General features: G+C 43.2%; 1 protein-coding gene across 5 annotated transcripts in view; it reads left to right on the top strand.

The window, feature by feature from the left end:
* dnah12 (dynein, axonemal, heavy chain 12) overlaps window positions 1–23743 on the top strand; it is a 379348-nt gene that overhangs the window by 159224 nt on the left and 196381 nt on the right. For all 5 annotated transcript variants that reach the window (XM_068051688.1, XM_068051689.1, XM_068051690.1 and 2 more), the window contains 3 exons: window positions 4023–4268; window positions 13173–13292; window positions 14448–14557. In XM_068051688.1, the coding sequence (XP_067907789.1) occupies window positions 4023–4268; window positions 13173–13292; window positions 14448–14557 (476 nt within the window). The remainder of the gene's footprint in view (window positions 1–4022; window positions 4269–13172; window positions 13293–14447; window positions 14558–23743) is intronic.

The following is a 23743-nucleotide window of genomic DNA, read 5'->3' on the forward strand; positions in this document are numbered from 1 at the left end:
GTTGATGGGGTGCTGCTTAAGCTGGTTTCTTTGTCCTAGATGGTGTTGTGCTTCTTGTCTGTTGTTGGAGCTGCATTCACCTAGGCAAGAGGAGAGTATTACATCGCACTCTTGACTTGTGCCTTGTAGATGGTTGAAAAGCTTTGGGAAGTTAGGTGAGCCAGTAACCACAGAAAACTCAGCCTCTGAACTGTTCTTGTAGCCACAGTATTTATGTGGCTGGTCCAGCTAAGATTCTGGTCAATGATGACCCCCCAATGATGTTGATGGTGGGGTATTTGATAATAGTAATGGCACTTGTGTGGCACAAATGTTACTTGCGACTTATCAGCCTAAGCCTGAATGTCGTCCAGGTCTTGCTGCAAGTGGACACGGTCTGCTTCATGAATAAGGTGGTAAGGGGACAAAATCAGCCTTTGTTCTCTGTGGGGGTTGTGGGGGGAGGGGTTGCGGGGAGACTGAATCCCTGATTGTAACCTAAACTGCCGGGGAGGAAACGTGTCAGATTTGGGTTGGATGCCCATTTTACACCCTGTCTAATATTACGCTCTGTAAGAGCATATGAACATACGAATTAGGTGCAGGAGTTGGCCACTCGGCCCCTCAAGCCTGCTCTGCCATTCAATAAGATCATGGCTGATCTGATTGTAATCTCGACTCCACATTCCCGCCTACCCCCAATAACCTTTCACCCCCTTGCTTATCAAGAATCTATCTACCTCTGCCTTAAAAATATTCTGCTTCCACTGCCTCTGAGGAAAAGAGTTCCAAAGATTCACAACCCTCAGAGAAAAATTTCTCCTTATCTCTTTCTTAAATGTGCGACCCCTTATATTTAAATAATGACCCCTTGTTCTAGATTCTCCCACAAGGCATCCTTTCCACATCCACCCTGTCAAGACCCCTCAGGATCTTGTATGTTTCCATCAAGTCACCTCTTACTCTTCTAAACTCCAGTAGATATAAGCCTAGCCTGTCCAACCTTTCCTCATAAGACAACCTGCCCATTCCAGGTATTAGTCCATCTTCTATCCATGCCAATATGTTACCCCCCACACCATGAGTTTTTTCTGCAATAACATTTGATGTGGTACCTTATCAAATGCCTTCTGAAAATCCAAGTACAGTACATCCACCGGTTCCCCTTATCCACAGCACATGTTACTTCTTCAAAGAACTCCAATAAATTGGTGAAACATAATTTCACAAAATGATGTTGACTCTGCCTGATTATCTTGAATTTTTCTAGGTGCCCTGCAATAAAGTCTTTCATAATAGCTTCTAACATTTTTCTTAAGACAGATGTTAAGCTAACTGGCCTGTAGTTTCCTGCTTTCTGTCTCCCTCTCTTTTTGAATAAAGGAGTTAATTTGCTATTTTCCAATCTAATGGAACCTTCCCCAAATCTAGGGAATTTTGGAAAATTAAAACCAATGCATCAACTATCTCACTAGCCACTTCTTTTAAGACACTAGGATGAAGTCCATCAGGACCCAAGGACTTGTCAGTTGGCAGCTCCAGCAATTTGTTCAGTACCACTTCCCTGGTGATTATAGTTTTCTTGAGTTCCTCCCTCTTTTCCATTTCCTGATTTACAGCTATTTCTGGGATTGATTTTAAAGGAGCGTAACATCAGACAGGGTATAAAACAGATGTTCCTGAACCTGACATGTTCCCACCAGCTGGGTCAAGTTAAAATTGTGGCTGGAATATATGTCGGGTGCTTCTCACAGCATTGGAGCTGATATAAGACATTTATTAGAAAAAGCGATTGAAAATATATCTTCCACTCCGAGGTATCAGTGTTGCTGTTTTCAATTTAATTGTCCAACACTAAACTTGTTCTGTTTCTACGGATACTGCCTTTGTTTCATTTTGAATTTAGAAAGCACTTGTTGAACTATGAGCACTGATTTGTCATGGAACATATTGTAAACAGAGACCTTCAAATACTTGGTGCAATTGCTTGTGTGAGGCAAGCAGTTTTTTTTCATAGTTGGGCTTCTGAAGCCTTAATCTCTGTCCTACTCAGCAGAATTGGGAAAAGACTTCGCCCCCTAGTGATGCCTCTCCTGGATTGTTCCTGCCACCAGTACTTGCAGCAGTGTGTTTTTGTTGGGTGTTTTGCTATGAGCAGACCACTCTTTCTCACTATCTAGCCAAATTGGAGTGCCAGTGTATGCCTTGGTGCTTGGGAGACTTGAAGCACTTTATGATGTATCCTCAGGAATATTATCCTTCTTCGAGGTGTCTTCATCAGTAGCCTCTGGCTGCCGAGAAGGACCCAAAGGAAAGAGGAAAGTGACAAACGTTAGAATGGCACTAAGAAGTTTGATATTAGCAAGTGACAGCTTGAGGCGCTGTTTGTAGTTGTGAAGCTTGCTGAATATTTGCTGAGGTGAATGAAGGGTTCCAAATAATATGCAGACAACCTGCTCAGGTAAGCCGCTGGACTCACCTTTCCCGATGTTCATGGCTTTGCCTCAGTCACTAATCTTCAAGGCTCCTTGCTCTGCTTGGGTAAGGTCTATAATGTTGGGTCTTTCTCCCTCTGACCTGATGCTCTCCCTGGACTTTATACACTGCCTTGTCTTGCAGAGAGAGGCGAGAGTTAGTGACTGTTGAAAGGTTAAGTGGAGATGTGTGCATATAAGTGCTGAGAAGAAGCAAAATAGAATGAGAATGAGGAAGTGATGAATGTAAAGGCAAGTGTGTGGAACATAAAATGAGGGGAATTGGTAGTTGTGCAAGTGCTACAATGTGATAAAAGAATGATGTTAGTGTATTGTGTAAAGCGAGCAAAGGAAGAGGTTTGGAATGAGAAAGTGAGCTGTTGTAGTGTGCCCTTGTGATTGTAAGGATGTGAAAGAGGAGAGGTAATTTTTGAGAATGGTTGGGGAGGAGATGAAAGGAGTGTTGACAGGTGATGCTGATGGCTGGACCTTGTTGGCCACCTCTGTCCAGTTCTCCACAAGTGTGGCCTAAGGGATGCTCCTGCTGTTACTGGGAAACAATACTCAGGCCTCCAGGGGCATCAGAAAATGAGGGAGCAGCTCTCTGATTCAACTTTAGTGTTACAATTGGTTTCCAGAGTTGTTCACAAAAAATTCAAAGCAGGTTTGCAACCTTGCTTTAAGAGTTGGACTTTGAGGCTCGCTGAAAACTGCATGTGTTGTGGATGGGCTGTTCGATTCCTTCTTGATCAATTGAACAGCCCATCAATCATGTTGCAATGAGGCCCAGGAGTTAATATCACCAGGTATCATGCTCACAACCACATGGGGGCTTATCACGCACTGCCCACTTCATGCAGTGAGTTAAAATCAGGGCTTTTGTGTCAGTTTATTTTATTCTTTCATGGGATGTGGGCGTCACTGGCAAAGCCAGCATTTGTTGCCGATCCCGAATTTCCCTTTGACAACTGAGTGGTTTGCCAGGGCAGTTAAGAATCAACCACATTGCTATGGGTCTGGAATTACATGTAGGCCAGACCAGGTAAGGATGGCAGATTTCCTTTCCTAAAGGACATTAGTGAACCAGATGGGTTTCTACAACAATTGATCATAGTTTCATGGCATCATTACTGAGACTCACTTTCAATTCCAGATTTTTATGAATGTCCCTAGGGCATTAGCCTGGGCCAAAAGTATTGATTGTAATACCATACAGAAAATAAAATTGCTTCATTTTTAAAATAATCTAAATAACAAGGTTACCTTTTCCGAATATTTCACTATATCTGTAGGTGCACATTTTGTGACAATAAACATGTTGCTAATATTGCTACATTACTAAATTATCTTAACTGTTTCCACTGGGATGAGGGCACTGATTTAAAATAATTGGCAAAAAAAAGCAAGGCGGGGGGGGGCGGGGGTGGGGGGGGGGGCACGTTGCGGAAGATGAGATTTCTTTTTACTCAGTGAGGAGTTATGATCTGGAATATATTGCCTGAAAGGGTGGTGGAAGCAGATTCAATTGTAACAGATGATCCCTATACCTGAAATTTCAATGTTTTTCAGGTTCTATTCCGGACAGTAGCTATGATGGTTCCGAACTATGCACTGATAGCTGAAATATCTCTCTACTCATATGGCTTCCTTAATGCCAAGCCGTTGTCAGTGAAAATAGTGATGACTTATAGGTTGTGTTCGGAGCAGCTTTCATCACAATTCCACTATGACTATGGCATGCGTGCAGTGAAAGCTGTTCTAGTTGCAGCTGGCAACCTAAAGCTGAAGTTCCCTACAGAGAATGAAGATGTTCTGGTGAGTTGTGAAAAAGTACATTTAAGATAAGAGCAAAATACTGTGGATGCTGGGGAATCTGAAATAAAAACAGGAAATGCTCAAATTCAATCAACAGGCCAGGCAGCATCTATAGAGAGAGAAACAGCGAGGTTAAATGGAGATATTTCCTTTTTATTTGATGTGTAGATTAGATTTATCTCACTCATTATCAAAAACCAGAAAGAGCCAGGTGGAACTTTTTTTTACAGCAGTGGAGCAGATGTGGTGCCTAATGACACCATGCTGAAAAATAGATACACTGCTACCTTTGAGTTCATGGATTTTGTTTTTCTATTTTGGTAGTCTTTGAGAAGCAAAACATTTTTGATATTTCTGTGGATTTTAGATAACCTTTAGTCAGTTAGAATTCTAGTGTTCAATTTCCTGCAAGTGTGTGTGCTTTTGTCTTAAGGATTCAAATTGTACAAGAGTAGTTAAAAGATTACAACCATTGCACTATTGGATAAAATCAGGTTACAAATACTTTCTCACGTAAGAACATGAGTAAACCATTTAGCCCCTACCGCTTGTTCTGCCATTCGGTGAGATCATGGCTGATCTGTGATCTAACTCCATATACCCGACTTTACCCTGTATCCCTTTGGTTAACAGAAATCTATCAATCTCAATTTTAAAATTAAGAATTGACCCTGCACAAACTGCCATTTGTGGAAGAAAGTTCCAAACTCCTACCACCCTTTGCATGTAGAGGTATTTCCTAACTTCACTCCTGAAAGGCCAGGTTCATTTTTTTTAGGCTATGTCTCCTCGTCCGAGATTCCCCAGCCAGAGAAATAATTTCTCTCTAACTACTGAGTCTCTATCTATGAGACTGGCAGAGTTTAAAACTGCAGCGGCAGCGGAAGGAGCGAGACTGAATGAGACTGGCAGAGTTTAGAAGTGCAGTGGCAGCAGGAAGGAACGTGATTGAGTGAGACCGGCAGAGTTTAAAAGTGCAGCGGGAAGGAGCGAGACTGAATGAGATTGGCAGAGTTTAAAAGAGCAGCGCAGCGGGAGGGAGCGAGACCGGCAGAGTTTAAAAATGCAGTGGCAGCAGGAAGGAGCGAGACTGAGTGAGACCGGCAGAGTTTAAAAGTGCAGCGGCAGTGGGCAGGAGCGAGACTGAGTGAGACCGACAGAGTTTGAAAGTGCAGCGGCAGCACCCCGGAGTTTTGAGAAAAAAAAAGCCAACAGTGACATCAAAGGAGAGCTGCAAGGTGATTGGTTGGTGAGTCACTGCTGTTAGGGAATAGCTCTAAATACCTGGGTAAGTATATCAGGTAAGAAAAGTTTAAAGTTTATTTCAAATATAGTAAGTAGTGTTTTTTTTTAGGGAGTTCTGCAGTATTGAGGACCAGGGAAGAAGGGCCCTAGAGTAACTGATATTATTGGACATTAAGATCTTCCAGAAGGTTTAATTTAATTTAAAGGGTTAAATCATGGCAGGAGAGCTCAAAGCCATGGTGTGCTCCTCGTGCTCCATCTCAGAAGCCGGGAACAATTCCAGTGCCTGGGATCAGCATGTGTGCAGGAAGTGTCTCCAGCTGCAGCTCCTGGAAGCCCGGGTTTCGGAGCTGGAGCGGCAGCTGGGGACACTGTGGAGCATCCACGAAACGGAGAATATCGTGGATAGCATGTATAGAGAGGTGGTCACACCGCAGGTTCAGACCCTACAGGCAGGAGGGGAATGGGTGACCACCAGGCAGAGCAAGAGGACTAGGCAGGCAGTTCAGGAATCTCCTGTGGCTATTCTCCTGCAAAACTCCATAGCTGCTAGACTGGGTCTGCGGCAGGTGGTGGGGGAACCAACACGAGGGAAAAACATACCTGACCTCGTCCTCACCAATCTGCCTGCCGCAGATGCTTCTGTCCATGACAGTATTGGCAGGAGTGACCACCGCACAGTTCTTGTGGAGACGAAGTCCCGCCTTCACATTGAGGATACCATCCATTGTGTTGTGTAGCACTATCACCATACTAAATGGGATAGATTTGAAACAGATCTAGCAATGCAAAACTGGGCATCCATGAGGCGCTGTGGGCCATCAGCAGCAGCAGAATTGTACTCAACCACAATCTGTAACCTCATGGCCCGGCATATCCCTCACTGTACCATTACCATCAAGCCAGGAGACCAACCCTGGTTCAATGAAGAGTGCAGGAGGGCATGCCAGGAGCAGCACCAGGGCATACGTCAATTTGAGGTGTCAACCTGGTGAAGCTACAACCCAGGACTACTTACATGCCAAACTGCGTAAGCAGCATGTGATAGACGGAGCTAATCGATCCCATAACCAACGGATCAGATCTGTCACAGTCCTGCCACATCCAGCCGTGAAAGGTGGTGGACAATTAAACAACTAACTGGAGGAGGTGGCTCCACAAATATCCCCATCCTCAATGATGGGGGAGCCCAGCACATCAGTGCGAAAGATAAGGCTGAAGCATTTGCAACAATCTTCAGCCAGAAGTGCCGGGTTGATGATCCATCTCGGCCTCCTCCTGAAATCCCCAGCATCACAGATGCCATACTTCAGCCAATTCGATTCACTCCGCGTGATATCGAGAGACGACTGAAGGCACTGGATACTGCAAAGGCTATGGGCCCTGACAATATTTCGGCAATAGTACTGAAGACCTGTGCTCCAGATCTTGCCGCGCCCCTAGCCAAGCTGTTCCAGTACAGCTACAACACTGGCATCTACCCGGCAATGTGGAAAATTGCCCAGGTATGTCCTGTACACAAAAAGCAGGACAAGTTCAACCCGGCCAATTACCGCCCCATCAGTCCACTCTCAATCATCAGTAAAGTGATGGAAGGTGTCATCAACAGTGCCATCAAGCAGCACTTGCTTAGCAATAACCTGCTCAGTGACGCTCAGTTTGGGTTCCGCCAAGGCCACTCAGCTCCTGACCTCATTACAGCCTTGGTTCAAACATGGACAAAAGAGCTGAACTCAAGAGGTGAGGGAGAGTGACTGCCCTTGACATCAAGGCAGCATTTGACCGATAATGGCATCAAGGAGCCCGAGCAAAACTGAGGTCAATGGGAATCAGAGGGAAAACCCTCCACTGGCTGGAGTCATACCTAGCGCAAAGGAAGATGGTTGTGGTTGTTGGAGGTCAATCATTTGAGCTCCAGGACATCACTGCAGGAGTTCCTCAGGGGAGTGTCCTAGGCCCAACCATCTTCAGCTGCTTCATCAATGACCTTCCTTCAATCATAAGCTGATGATTGCACAATGTTCAGCACCATTCGTGACTCCTCAGATACTGAAGCAGTCCGTGTAGAAATGCAGCAAGACCTGGACAATATCCAGGCTTGGGCTGATAAGTGGCAAGTAACATTTGCGCCACACAAGTGCCAGGCAATGACCATCTCCAACAAAAGAGAATCTAACCATCTCCCCTTGACATTCAATGGCATTACCATCGCTGAATCCCCCACTGTCAACACCCTAGGGGCTACCATTTACCAGAAACTGAACTGGAGTAGCCATATAAATACCGTGGCTCCAAGAGCAGGTCAGAGGCTAGAAATCCTGAGGCGAGTAACTCACCTCCTGACGCCCCAAAGCCTGTCCACCATCTACAAGGCACAAGTCAGGAGTGTGATGGAATACTCTCCACTTGCCTGGATGGGTGCAGCTCCAACAACTCTCAAGAAGCTCGACACCATCCAGAACAAAGCAGCCCGCTTGATTGGCACCCCATCTACAAACATTCACTCCCTCCACCACTGACGCACAGTGGCAGCAGTGGGTACCATCTACAAGATGCACTGCAGCAATGCACCAAGGCTCCTTAGACAGCACCTTCCAAACCCGCGACCTCTCCCAACTAGAAGGACAAGGGCAGCAAATGCATGGGAACACCACCACCTGGAAGTTCCCCTCTAAGTCACACACCATCCTGACTTGGAACTATATCGCCGTTCCTTCTCTGTTACTGGGTCAAAATCCTGGAACTCCCTTCCTAACAGCACTGTGGGTATACCTACCCCAAATAGACTACAGCGGTTCAAGAAGGCAGCTCATCACCACCTTCTCATGGGCAATTAGGGATGGGCAATAAATGCTGGCCTGGCCAGTGACGCCTACATCCCATGAATGAATAAAAAAAAACAGGTATACTGCTTTGGATTCTGTTGGGGGGAATGGCCTCTCAGGTGAAAGCAGCAACAGCCCAATTCGTTGCACCATGGTTGGCCCTGCTGCCCAGGGGAGGATTAAAAAGTGTGAGAATGCAATAGTTACAGGGGATTAAATTGTAAGGGGAATAGATCGGCATTTCTGTGGCCGCAAAAGAGACTCCAGGATGGTATGTTGCCTCCCTGGTGCTAGGGTCAAGGATGCCGCAGAGCGGTTGCAGGACATTCTGAAGGGGGAGGGTTAACAGCCAGTGGTTGTGGTACACATTGGTACAAACGACATAGGTAAAAAAAAAAAAGGATGAGGTCCTAAAAGCAGACTATAGGGAGCTAGGAAGTAAGTTGGAAAGTAGGACCGCAAAGGCTTTGTGCCTTAACGCACGGAGCATTTGCAATAAAGTGGATGAATTAATCGCGCAAATAGATGTAAACAGATATGATATAGTCGGGATTATGGAGACATGGCTGCAAAGTGACCAGGGATGGGAAATGAACATCCAGGGAAATTCAGTATTCAGAAAGGACAGACAAAAACCAAAAGGTGGTGGAGTTGCATTGCTGGTTAAAGAGGAAATGAACGCAATAGTGAGGAAAGATATTAGCTCTGATGATATGGAATCTGTATGGGTAGAGCTGAGAAACACTAAAGGGCAAAAAACATTAGTGGGGGTTGTATATAGACCCCCAAACTGTAGTGATGATGTTGGGAATGGCATTAAACAGGAAATTAGAGATGCATGCGATAAAGGAACATCTGTAATTATGGTTGTCTTTAATCTGCATATAGATTGGGCAAATCAAATTAGTCACAATACCGTAGAGGAGGAATTCTTGGTGTGTATACGGGATGGTTTTCTGGACCAATACGTTGAGGAACCAACAATAGAACAAGCCATTCTAGACTGGGTATTGTGTAACGAGAGAGGAATAATTGACAATCTCGTGATGCGAGACCCGTTGGGGACGAGCGACCATAATATGATAGAATTCCTCATCAAGATGGAGAGTGACGTAGTTGATTCTGAGACAAGGGTTCTGAATCTTAGTAAAGGAAACTACGAAGGTATGAGGCACGAGTTGGCCATGATGGATTGGGAAACGTTACATAAAGGGAAGACTGTGGATAGGCAATGGCAAACATTTAAAGAGTGCATGGATGAACTGCAACAATTGTTTATCCCTGTCTGGCACAAAAGTAAAACAGGAGAGGTAGCTAAACCATGGCTTACAAGGGAAATTAGAGATAGCATTAGATCCAAGGAAGAGGCATATAAATTTGCCAGGAAAAGCAACAGACCTGAGGATTGGGAGCAGTTTAGAATTCAACAAAGGAGGACCAAGGGATTGATTAAGAAGGGGAAAATAGAGTATGAGAGCAAGCTTGCAGGGAACATAAAAATTGACTGAAAAAGTTTCTATAGATACGTGAAGAGAAAAAGATTGGTGAAGACACATGTAGGCCCCTTACAGTCAGAAACAGGGGAATTTCTTATGGGGAACGAAGAAATGGCTGACCAACTAAATGCATACTTTGGTTCTGTCTTCACAAAGGAGGACACAAATATCATACCAGAAATATTGGGGAACACAGGGCTTAGTGAGAGAGAGGAACTGAAAGAAATCAGTATTAGTCAAGAAATGGTGTTGGGGAAATTGATGGGATTGAAGGCCGATAAATCCCCAGGGCCTGATGGTATGCATCCCAGAGTACTTAAGGAATTGGCCCTAGAAATAGTGGATGCATTGGTGGTCATCTTCTAAGATTCTATGGACTCTGGAACAGTTCCTACAGATTAGAGGGTAGCTAATGTAACCCCACTATTTAAAAAGGGATGTAGTGAGAAAGCAGGGAATTATAGACCAGTCAGCCTGACGTCGGTAGTGGGGAAAATTCTAGAGTTCATTATCAAAGATTTTATAGCAGAGCACTTAGAGAACAGTGGTAGAATCGGACAGAGTCAGCATGGATTTACGAAAGGAAAATCATGCTTGACAAATCTACTAGAATTCTTCAAGGATGTAACTAGTAGAGTTGGTGAGGGGGAGCCAGTGGATGTGGTTTATTTGGACTTTCAGAAGGCTTTCGACAAAGTCCCACATAAGCTTGTAAAATTAAAGCGCATGGGATTGGGCGTAAGTGTATTGCGATGGATAGAAAATTGGTTGGCGGACAAAGAGTAGGGATAAATGGGTCTTTTTCCGACCGGCAGGCAGTGACTAATGTGGTACTGCAGGGATTGGTGCTAAGACCCCAGCTATTCACAATATCCATTAATGATTTAGATGAGGGAACTAAATGTAATATCTCAAAATTTACATATGACACAAAACTGGGTGGGAGGTTGAGTTGTGAGGAGGATGCAGAGAGGCTTTAGGGTGATTTGGACAAGTTGAGTGAGTGGGCTAATGCATGGCAGATGCAGTATAATGTGGATAAGTGTGAGGTTATCCACTTTGGTAGCAAAAACAGGAAGGCAGATTATTAGCTGAACAGCTATAAACTGAGAGAGGGGAATATGCAATGAGACCTGGGTGTTTTCGTACACCAGTCGCTGAAGGTAAGCATGCAGGTCCAACAGGCGGTAAAAAAGGCAAATGGTATGTTGGCCTTCAAAGCGAGAGGTTTCGAGTACAGGAGCAGGGATGGCTTGCTGCAATTATACAGGGCCTTGGTGACGCCACACCTGGAATATTGTGTGCAGTTTTGGTCTCCTTATCTGAGGAAGGATGTTCTTGCTATAGAGGGAGTGCGGTGAAGGTTTACCAGACTGATTCCTGGGATGGTAGGACTGACGTATGAGGAGAGATTGAGTCGGTTAGGATTATATTCGCTGGAATTCAGAAGAGTGATGGGGGGGATCTCATAGAAACCTATAAAATTCTAACAGGACTTGACAGGGTGGATGCAGGAAGGATGTTCCCGATGGTGGGGGTGTCCGGAACCAGGGGTCATAGTCTAAGGATACGGGGTAAACCTTTCAGGACTGAGATAAGGAGAAACTTCTTCAGCCAGAGAGTGGTGAGCCTATGGAATTCGCTATCACAGAAAGCAGTTGAGGCCAAAACATTGTATGTTTTCAAGAGGAGTTAGATATAGCTCTTGGGTCTAAAGGGATCAAAGAGTATGGGGCGAAAGCGGGAACAGGCTACTGAGTTGGATGATCAGCCATGATCATAATGAATGGCGGAGCAGGCTCGAAGGGCCGAATGGCCTACTCCTGCTCCTATTTTTCTATGTTTCTACCCGATTGGTTCTTCTTAATATCTTGGATTCTTTGATCAAATTGTCCCTTAATCTTTTTAATTCCAGGAAAAACAACCCTAGTTTGTGTAATCTGTCCTCAGAACTTAACCCTTGGAGTCCAAGTATCATTCTAGTAAATCTATGCTGCACTCCCTCCATGGCCAATATATCCTTCCTAAGATATGGTGTCCAGATCTGAACACAATACTCCACATTTGGTCTTATCAGGGTTTCGTATAGCTGCAGCATGACTTCTAATCCCTTGCATTCTAGTCCTCTAGATATTAAGGCTGACATTACATTAGTCTTTTTTTTTATTATTTTCAGTACCTGTGGATGGCACTATGTATGCGGACCCCTACTGTTTCTAGCTTTTCACCATTTAGAAAGTACTCTGGTCTATTCTGTTTAGCTCCACAGTGAATGACCTCATTTTTGCCTATGTTGGAATTCATTTGCCACAGTTTTGCACATCACTTAATCTATTAATATCACTATGTGATTTTATGCTTCCATCTACACTCTTACAAAGCTGCCTATATTTGCTATTTGCAAACTTAGATATGTGACTCTCTACCCCATCATCTGAGTTGTTAATAGATAAGTGAATAGCTGAAACCCCAACACAGATCCCTGTGGGATGCCTCTAGTCACCTCCTGTCAATTAGTGTACGTGCCCATTATCCCTACTCTGTTTCCTGCCATTCAGTTAATCTCCTTACAAGTCAATAATTTGCCCGAAATTCCATGAGCTTCAGCTTTAGCTAACAGCCTCTTATGAGGGCCTTTATCGAATGTCTTATGGATGCCTATATAAATAACATTTGTAGACATTCCCCTGTCCATTACTTCAAAAAATTTAATTAGGTTCGTCAGGCATGACCTGTCCTTTACAAATTCATGCTGGCTCTCTCTGATCAGCCAAAAATCTTCAAGGTGTTCAATCCTCCATTCTTAATTATAGACTCAAGTAATTTCCTGACAACAGATGTGAGGCTCGCCAGTCCATAATTCCCTTGTTTCCCTTTCTTACCTTCCTTAGATATCGGAGTGACATGTGCAATTTTCCAATCTAAAGGAATCCTGAATTGCAAGAACTTTGGAAGATCATAGTTGGGGCATCTGCAATGTTCTCATTTACCTCCTTTAAAACCCTGGAATAAAAATCATTTGGTCCTGTGGGAATTTGTCACTCTTTAGTGCCGTTTTCTTTTCCATTACTGTTAATTTGCTTATGTTACTTGATGAGCGGATCTACATGACCTTGAAAGCTGTGCTTATCAATTCTGTATTTCATCAAATGACAAATGCTGTAAGGAGACCTATTTAGGTTTTTTATTTAAATAGAGACAACAAATAACTTTACATTTTAGTGGCAAGAAATATTGTTGTTTATCCTGTAGAAATGTGTTTCCATTTGTATTTTGTCCAATCTGCAATGATTTTGTTTAAATAACTTGAAAGCAACATATTTCCATTTTGTCTTTAGTTGCTGCGATCAATCAAGGATGTGAATGAACCCAAGTTCCTGTCACATGATATTCCATTGTTCAATGGTATCACAAGTGATCTGTTTCCAGGTGTTGAACTTCCTGAAGCTGACTACCGGGTAGGAATTTCTTTCAGTGATTATGTAATTTGAATCAAATGCTTGGAAATTCAATTTATTTATGGTGTTATGACCAGGTGAGAAAGGGGTCTAAGGGTTCCCTCTCAGCCTTTGCCTGGTTTAACCGTAACAGGGGTTTTTTTAAACACTGTTTTTAGCTCCCCCTTCAGTGAATCCTTGTTCACTGCTCTCCAATTGTAAGGCAAAGAAATCAACCAGACAGATTTTCTTAAACTTCCACCTTTCTTGTTTAAATCTATTAACCTTAAAACTCTAATTTGGTTAAAACAACTATGAATCCACAATGTGACCACGCTAGCATGCATACGCGATAAACACACACGCAGATAGAGACAGAAAAGTAGAAGGAATAAAGGGGAAAAGTTTGAAGCAATAGCTGGGGTTTATTTACTGTCCTTTGAGTTCGATGTAGAGTCTTTGATTGCAGTTTATTTGCTGTTTCGTTGGGGCTCAGTGGATGCTTTCAAACTTGTTTCGATGTAGGAGTCTTTTCTCTTGAGGTGTAAGTGTCTTCAGTGGATCCGGAGATTCGTGAGAGAGAAAGAGAGAGAGAGAGCTAGCCAGGAGAGATGCTCTCTTCTTCTAAGTTCAGTTGCAATCTGACCCAAACTGTGCTGTGAGCAGTTCAAACAAAACCTGGGCCAGCAGGTTAGTCATGTGACAAGCTGTTTTAACAAACCCCTGCATTTGTGGATTCCCCATCTTAGCAGACACCCTGGAATGCTGGCTTTCTTACACGTTCAATGTCTGGTGATCAAAATCCATTTGGGTTAATTGGATCAGGTAGCAGTTCTATTGTCTCTCTAGGCACCGTCTCTTAGTATGCAAATGTTTTCCAGCCACAGTGGATTCAAACAAGTCATTTTTTCATTCCAGCAACAGTTTAAAATTAATGTTCATATGACAAAATTAATATGCCTCATTTGTGACTGGTGGGGTCTTCATGACAATGGCAACACATCATAATGAGAAAAACCTAATGAATATCATTTTCTTTTACTTATTTGTGTTCCTCCACATTGTCCCATGCATTTTTGAAAAGTTATTTCCACCCTTGTCTTTACTAGATCTTTTTTCCCTCGGATCATTAATCCTCTGTAAATAAACTAATACTTGTACCTTTTCATCATTTAGCTTTTCCTTGATTGCACCATTGAATGCTGCAACAAACAGAATGTCCAGCCAGTGAAGCCTTTCCTGGGTAAAATGATCCAGACCTATGAAATGATGATTGTGAGACATGGGTGAGTGAGAGAAAAATATTAGGGTGTTTCAACTTTCTATAAAATAATTGAAATAAACTTATATATCTTGATAATTTGTGGTAGCTTTTGAAAAACAAAATTAACTCACTTATTTCAGCTTTAAAATCATATATATAATATAGCTACAACTTGCATTTATATTTTACTTCTCATAGAGAACAACTTCTAAATAAGTTGACACCAAAGAAGAAATAAAAACTGGAGAATAACAGTTAGACTGAAGAAATAAAGGCATAATCAAAGAGCAGGGTCTTAAGGAAGCCTTTGAAGGCAAAAAGGGAGATTAAGAGGCATTCACATTTTGGGAGGGAGTTCTGGAACATGGGAATATGGTGGTTAAACATAGAAACATTGAAAATAGGAGAAGGAGTTGGCCATTCGGCCCTTCGAGTCTGCTCCGCCATTCATTATGATCATGGCTGATCATCCAACTCAGTAACCTGTTCCCGCTTTCGCCCCATTTCCTTTGACCCCTTTAAACCCAAGAGCTATATCTAACTCCTTCTTGAAAACATACAATGTTTTGGCCGCAACTGCTTTCTGTGGTAGTGAATTCCACAGTTCACCACTCTCTGGCTGAAGAACTTTCTCCTCATCTCAGTCCTGAAAGGTTTACCCCATATCCTTAGACTATGACCCCTGGTTCCGGACTCCCCCACCATCGAGAACATCCTTCCTGCATCTACCTTGTCAAGTCCTGTTAGAATTTTATAGGTTTCTATGAGATCCCCCATCACTCCTCTGAACTCCAGCGAATATAATCCTAACCTCTCCTCATACGTCAGCCCCGCCATCCCAGGAATCAGTGTAGTAAACCTTCACTGCACTCCCTCATAGCAAGAACATCCTTCCTCAGATAAGGAGACCAAAACTGCACACAACATTCCAGGCGTGGCCTCACCCAGGCCCTGTATAGTTGCAGCAAGACATCCCTGCTCCTGTACTCTAATCCTCTTGCTATGAAGGCCGACATACCATTTGCCTTTTTTACCGCCTGTTGGACCTGCATGCTTACCTTCAGCGACTAGTGTATGAAAACACCCAGGTCTCGTTGCATATTCCCCTCTCTCAGTTTATAGCCATTCAGATAATCTGCCTTCCTGTTTTTGCTACCAAAGTGGATAACCTCACACTTATCCACATTATACTGCATCTGCCATGCATTAGCCCACTCACTCAACTTGTCCAAATCACCCTGAAGGTTGAAGGAACAATGACCAGCGGTGGAGCAGAGAGGGCGGGGAGTATGTATGTGTGTGCTGGGACGAGTGGTTAAAACTAGAGGCCGGATGGGGAAAGGATCATTTGTCAGATAAATTTATTCTGGATTAATTATTAGTATTTATCTTTTTAGTGAAGTGGGGGCAAGACTGATAAAGCTGATCTGAAGGAAGGCAATTGGATAGTGGCTTGTAAGGACAGTGAAAAAGACTTGCATTTATATGGCGCCTTTCACGATCACCAGATGTCCCAAAGCACTTCACAGTCAATTAAGTACTTTTGAAGTGTTGTCAGTGTTGTGATGTAGGAAATTCGGCAGCTAATTTGCTCACATCACACTCCCACAAATGGCAATGTGATAATGACCAGATAATCTGTTCTTATGATGTTGATCAAGGGGTAAACATTGGCCAAGAAATTAGGAATAACTCCCCTGCTTTTCTTAAAAGTAGTGCCGTGGTGTCTTTTACGTTCACCTGAGAGGGCAGACTGGGCCTCAGTATAATGTCTCATTCAAAAGCCAGCAGCTCTGGCAGTGCAACACTTCAGTACTGCACTGGAGCATCAGCTGGATTGTTGGGCTCAAGTCCTGGAGTGGACTCAAACCCACAACCTTCTGACTCAGAGGCAAGAATGCTACCAATTAAGCTATGGCTGATGTGCGGGAATTGTGAGACTGTTGGTGTATTGAGGATGGGAAGGATGGTTCAATATGAAGTGCTCCTCAATGAGCTGATCGCTGAGAGCTCTTGTGACGAGGTACATTGATGGCTGCTCTGCCACATTACTTTCCTGACTATAATAGCATTGCCTATACCAATATGATGGGTGACATCTCCAGTTCATAATAAACTACACTTCCAGCCCACCATATTGGAAGTTTAGGAGGCCAAAAAACAGATACTATACAGCCATAATTCTAAGCAGCTTTGACCAATGCCATAGATCTGTTTGGAAAGAAAATGGAATGTGATTAATCAGTATGTCAATGATTCAAGTATTGAAAGGATGTGTCTGATAGTCATGAATCTGATACTTTAAGCATAAAATGTTAATGATTTAACTGAAACTAAAAGCTATTTTACTTTCTTGCTTCATGGAATTCATCCCTACACATCTCTTCCACCAGGGAGTGTTTGTTGGATAATTCTAGAAAAAAATCCAAAGTATTATTGAAAGCTGTTGAAATCCGGGGTGTCTGCGTCAATTAACACTTTAACTCCTTTCCTCTCAAGTTCTGAAATGATTCGAAGTGATACTCTTATTGGTGACGGTGGTTCTAGTTTATTCAGTATAAGTAAGACTTGACATATGCTAATGTCTGAGCAGCAGTATCAAAGTTGAACAACATTTCCATTACTGAATAGAAACGCGATCTTCACGTTAGTAATGCCAATGGTCACGCCCAGGCATGGTTGCATCAGTTAATGCGACACATACACATGTGGTCCCTCTGACAACCCGTCCTTCTGGGAAAGTTTGTTTGCGGGATGATCCCAAACATTTGGCCAAAAACCTCTACACCATAAGTGCTTAAAGCACCCTTATACTCTTGCTAGACAGCAAAGCCTATAGAGACTGGTTTAGCCCAGTCATTGCCTTCCTATGATTTGAGCTGCCCATGTGTAAGAGATGTTACGTACACATCTGTCTCATGATTCCTGATATCATCTATTTTTTCCACCTCCCGGACCTTTATCAGCATGTTAACATTTCAATTCTAGTGCCTAGACATAGCAAGTAAAACATAGTGACCTTGGCACCCAGGTGTCTTGTTTAGGATTCAAAGCACTATTGTTTTCTCTACTCTTCATCTGGAATTCTTACTAAAGTGTTTATTTTTTAGTTCTCATACAGCAGCCTGTCTGTTTTCAAGCTCTGCTTGAATTTCTGCTGAAGTTTTTGTTTTTAACATTTGGTCCCTTTTAAATAAAACCTTTGGGGTCAATAAAAGATTGGCTCAATGAAGGCCCAGACTACAATTTGCCATCATGTCATCTCTCAGCCGCTTCTAAGCAGGGCATATCTCAAGCAGGAATGAAAATATACTTCAGTATATGCATTATCATATCACAATTAGTGAAAACTCTAATTTGCTGTCAGTCATAGTATTTAAATTAGCTCTCATTGATTAGCAAGAATACCCAATGTAGGGATTTTCCAGGATTCTTACAAAGCTACTTGAATTTGTTTTAATTTCAGTCTTTATACTGAGGGAAGGGCATGGCCCATGTTTTTGGGATTCCTTACCATACACCTGCATTATTTGAGCAAAATATGAATTCTAAAAGTATTTGTCAAATTGCTATTTGTTAGCACCAGGACATACTTGACATCTCTTTTATGTGGCCTTTATAGAGAATTGTGTCTTCCAGTCGCCTAATCCATGACCTCACATAAAACATTATCCTGTATATTTATATATACCTAAGATGAATTAAGTAAACTAATCAACGACAGAATTTAACCAAATCTCAGCTATATACATAATCACTATCCATTGAACCTTTAAGGAATACATGTGTATGGATACCATTTGAGGACAGAATCAGGCTTCTTGGTGCTGCCTTCCTCTCTCTCACTTTGTCAGATTACTTATGGATTCTCACAACCCAGAGTCATATTCAGGGCATAGCTTCAAAGTTTGCAGATGACACAAAACTCAGAAATTTAGTAAACAATTAAGAGGATAGTAACAGACTTCAGGAGAACATAGACTAATGAAATGAGCAGACACATGGCAGATGAAATTTTACGCAGATAAGTGTGAAATTATACATTTTGGTAGGAAAATCAAGGAGACACAATGTAAATTAAATGGTGCAATTTTAAAGGGGACACAGGAAAAGAGACACCTTGGGTGTATGTATGCAAGTCTTTGATGCTTGCAAGACAAGTTGAGAAGGCTGTTGAAAAGAAAAATGATATGGGATTCTTAGCTTTGTTATTTGAGGCATAGATTACAAAAACAAGGAAGTTATGTTGAACATTTATACAATACTGGTTAGACCTTAGTTGCAATATTATGCTTAATTCTGAGCATCACACTTTAGGGAGGATGTCAAGGTCTTGGAGAGCATGCAGAAGAGATTTACTAGAATGGTACCAGGGATGAAGGTCTTCAGTTTTGTGGAGAAACTGGAAAAGCTAAGATTGTTCTTACATCAGAGAAAGTTAAAAGGGGATATGATACAGGTCTTCAAGATCAGTTCTGATAGAGTAAATAAGGAGAAATTGTTTCCAGTGGCAGTAGTGACACAGATGACACAGGTTTAAAGTGATTGGCAAAAGAATCAGAGGCGACACAAGGAACCAATTTTTACACTGCAAGTTGTTCTGATCTGGACTGCACTGCTTGAAAGGATGGTGGGAACAGATTCAATCATATCTTTCAAAAGAGAATTGGATAAATACTTGAAGGGAAAAAATTTACAGGGCTATGGGGAAAGAGCAGGGCAGTGGGCCTAATTGGGACACCGAAGTGTCAGCATAGGCAAGATGGGTCAAATGGCCTTCCTTTGTGCTGTATCATTCTATATATTGTCATGGACGGAAGGAGTCGTGATGAAATAAACAATGAAATGGAAGAATTATGAATTAGAAAATCAACTGTGAAACAAAACCACAAGAACATGGACACTTGTACCACAGTCAAAACGGCATAATGGTCACGTGATCCCTCCTGTACTGAAAATCAACAAACTTGCCTACAAAGATAGAATTCATTAACCTCCTCTGAAAAAGCTCTGGAGAGAACCCCTTTGAAATTGAAAGAAGCATTATTGCATATTAGTGACTCTTATCGACATGAATGCACCAACAAAGGATTCTGGAGACAGAGTGACTCACAACTCAAACAAAAATGAGTAGGTGTGAAGTATCACTGTGTTAGCAGAATGGTCCCCATTCAGACATCAATCGATAGCCATGGTTATCATATCCTGGCCAATTGTGTGGTCACACCAGGGGAGAGGGCCATGTCTCTCCTAACAGAAACACTAATGTGATGGATTTTTACCTTAAAAAGGTGACCCTCTGGAGAGAGAGGCAAGTTCTAGCCAACACCTTCAGAAAGCAGTCCAGACAGCTGTGCAAGAGATACAGCCAAGCAAGAAGGACCCAGCTGAACAATAACTGAACAACCACTACAGCAGCGACATCACAAAGTGACTTTAAGACTCTCCATCCGTGAAGGTAATAAAATCCACACCGCCAGCTTTGTGCTGAGTTGTAACCACTAGAACTCTACAACACCTCAACAAGCCTGCACCTTTTAAAAGAGACTGTCCTCCTGAGAAGATTCAACAGGTTTTTCGTAAACCACAAACACTAAGTTAATTTTTGACTTTAAACTACCTATCCTTTTCTCTCTATCTATTCCTGTGGGTGTGGTGTGTGTGTGTGAGAGAGAGAGAAGTTGCGATCATTTCGGCAATTGTGTAAAAATAAATAGTTATCTTAGGTTTTTTCATAGGGTAAAACCTATAATTTGTCTGTTTTTTTTGATCCTACAAAACACTCAGGGACTAACTCATCAGGCTGAATCTACTGTGCCCGCTGCAAAAAAATCAGTGGCCCGGCCGCATGTTGCAGATCCGCCGCAATCTTCTGTGCAGCGGCTCATTCAAATAGCCCTGGTGGGCCGCTCCCCGATCACATAGAAAGTGCTGGCTGTCTATCCCCAGCAATGGCACAGACGCTGACACCATTTTTAAAGGGCCGTCAGCCCTACCGGGAAATTTAAATATTTAAAGATAAAGGTAATAAAAATAAATAAAGACATTTCCTCCGCCCCTCTAACACCCCCGATAACAATTAAATTAATTATTTTGCTCTCCCCCTCCCCCCCCAAAACTGCAGAATTGTTACACTCCAACCCTTCCCACCATCCCCTACACTTCTGATGTTACTTTAACCCCATTCCCCCCATCCTCAGCCTGCACTGAGGAACTTAGCTCCACCCCCTCCCCACCAGTGTGGCGCCTCGTTTCCCCAGACGGGGATCTGAAGGCGCGGGTGAAGAAACCTTTGCGCCCCACCATGTTACGAGCTCACAAAACACCAGTCTGATGTGTACTCTGTCTTTATTGAAACTGACTGTAATGGCTGCCTGCAGTCAGAGTGCATCATGGTAGAGGTAGAGCAAGCCAGGAGGCACATTGGTACAGTATTGCATTTCTAACCCAAACATCCCCCTTTTCATACAAAAGTAAAATTGCATGCATTATCATTTACACTGTGAGTTGCCCAAGTTACCTACTATGCACACAACTGTTCTCATGCATTAGCAGTTCGTCATTCTTGTCAGTCTCTGCACATGCATTGCACACACAGTCTTTAAATCATGCCGGTCTCTTAATGGTGCGCATGCACGTTGTCATTGGCTGTTCATCTGGTAGATTTTCCTTATCCGGCGAGTGTCGTTCCCTGGTCACTTGTTGCCGCGGTAACTGTTGTTGTTCCATTTCCGTTGTTGGGGTGCTGTGGACCACTGGGGATGATGGTTGTTTTGTGGTCTGTGCAGTTGGTAAGTTCCCATCTTCCTTATTGGCCGCCTGCCTTGAAGGAACAACTTCTCAAATTGTGTGTATGTGCCTGCGGTTGTGACGGTATCTCCACTTCCACCTCATACGATCGAGGTGACAAGTGCTCTATGCAGGTTCCAAGTTGCCGCTTAGGCTGTCTCTTGTTGAGCATGTTGAAAGTCTGTACCCTGACTCGCTCTCCAATCCTCAATTCTGGCAATATTTCGGCGGTTTTGTCAAAGTGAAATTTGGGTTTCTGCCATTTCACCTTGATTTTGTCTGCCCGCTCTATGGAATCCGAGCGCTCTTTCCCCACAGCCTCCACTTCGGGCGCCTGAGCAGACGACTGCCAGATCTTCCCTGCCACCTGTATGAATTGCGTCACATTGCAACTGGCAAAGGCGTTCTCGTTCCAGTGCTGGCACCCGCTCCTGTGGGCCAACTCCTGGGTTTTCTTATTTTGCACGTTGTGGGTTACCAGTTCAAGCTTTAGACTTGCTTCAGCTGAGATGAGTGCCTTTTGCTTGCCATCTATGATTTAGAACTCCAGATCTTCATTCTTGTCATTGCATTGGGCTCTCGGAGTAATTTGTTCTCTTGGCACTAGTATGGTGCCATCATATAGCCTCAACCTTACTTTTGAATCGCCATGTTGAGCTACTTCGCACAGGTCTGTGAAGGTCATGATGTTGCATGATGCACCAGTGTCTATCTGGCACTTCATGTTGACTTGATATTCTCCTTCTGCAGTCATTATTCCAACAGTCACAAACCATTTGTCACTGATCGACCTGTCTGAACCAATCTGTTGTATGTTGTATAGTGACAGCTGTACCCGCTTGTTATGCTTCCTTCTAGCCAAACACTTATGTGCAAAATGATTCAGCTTCTTGCAGTGAGAACACTGCTCTCCACCACACTGGACATGCCTTTTCCTGTGCGTGATGTCCTCTGCAGTATTTGCATCCTGCCCTTTGTCTGTGATCTTTCTGCCCTTTTGGCCTGGAATGTCTTATCAGCATAATGCAAGGCCTGGTCTGTTCTGCTATGAATATGGTCTAGCTGCTGATTTACAACCTCAGTGCTTTCCTGAGAATAAGTTTGTCTTCTCTCAGTAGATGTGCTCTCGCTGCGGGATCTCTTATGCCTATTACAAACCTATCTTTGATTAGATCATCTTTTAGTTGCGCAAGGTCACAGGATTCTGTGAGCTGTGTTAATGCAGTCACATATTGATCAGTGGACTCTTTTTCACTTTCGGCCCTAGTATTGAACACATACCGTTCATAAGTTACGTTCACTTGGGGTTCAAAGTGTGTCTTCAAGGTTTTCAAAATGTCTGCTGTCCTTTTTTTTGTTCTTCAGAGAGATTTAGGCTAGAATATACTTTGTAACAGTCTCTCCCCAACAGTGATAAAAGTGTAACCACTCGCAACCGCTTTGGTTTGTTAATTAAATCTGTTGCAATTTCATAATTTTGCCATTGTGAATGGAAAAACTGCCAGTTCTGGTTCATATCACCTTTCATTTCGACCGGCGCAGGCAGAGGAAAATTTGCAGCCATTGTCTTACCCTATGCTTTCAGCCGTTTCTTTGTTCCTTTTCTGTGGCTTCTTGTGGCTTTTAGCAGCTTTTAACACCTCTGACTATTCCTGTGGACTTTATTCCATAGCTGTGCTTCTAAACAGCTCTTCAACACTCACCTCAGTTTCACTCTGACACCATGTTACGAGCTCACAGGACACCAGTCTGGTGTGCACTCTGTCTTTATTGAAACTGACTGTAATGGCTGCCTGCAGTCAGAGTACCTCATGGTAGAGGTCACATGACTACGGCAAGCCAGGAGGCACATTGGTACAGTATTGCATTTCTATCCCAAACATACACTGTGCCCGGCCATCTTACTGTGCAGCTGAAGCACCTTGGTGTTCTGCGTCCTCCCCCTATGCCTCCAGATCCTGCTCCTCCTCTCACCTCCTGCTCCTTCTCGTCCTCTGATGAGCTATCTCATCCCAGGGCCTCACTGTCCTCAAGGTCCACACCTCTCTAGAGGGCCATGCTATGGAGGGCACAGCAGAACAGCACAATGACCTAGTCTCTTGCAGGAGTGTATTGGAGGACGTCAACCAACCAGTCCAGGCACCAGAATCGCATCTTCAGAAGCCCAATGACCTGTTCAGTAGTGGTCCTGGTGAGCATATGGCTTTGGTTGTGCCTTTGTATGGGGCTCTCATAGAGGAATGAGTAGCCATCTCTTCGAAGGATATCCCTTGTTCCCTGGAATCCATCCACGTACTTTTGAAAATCTTCAGCCTGGAGAAGGATGAAGGACTCATGGCAGCTACCAGGAAATCAAGCGCACACATGGAGGAAGCTCTTGTTGTAGTTGCAGACCATCTGAATATTGAGGGAGTGGAAG

The sequence above is a fragment of the Heterodontus francisci genome, chromosome 19 (genome assembly GCF_036365525.1).
Source record: "Heterodontus francisci isolate sHetFra1 chromosome 19, sHetFra1.hap1, whole genome shotgun sequence".
Taxonomy (NCBI): Eukaryota; Metazoa; Chordata; class Chondrichthyes; order Heterodontiformes; family Heterodontidae; genus Heterodontus; species Heterodontus francisci.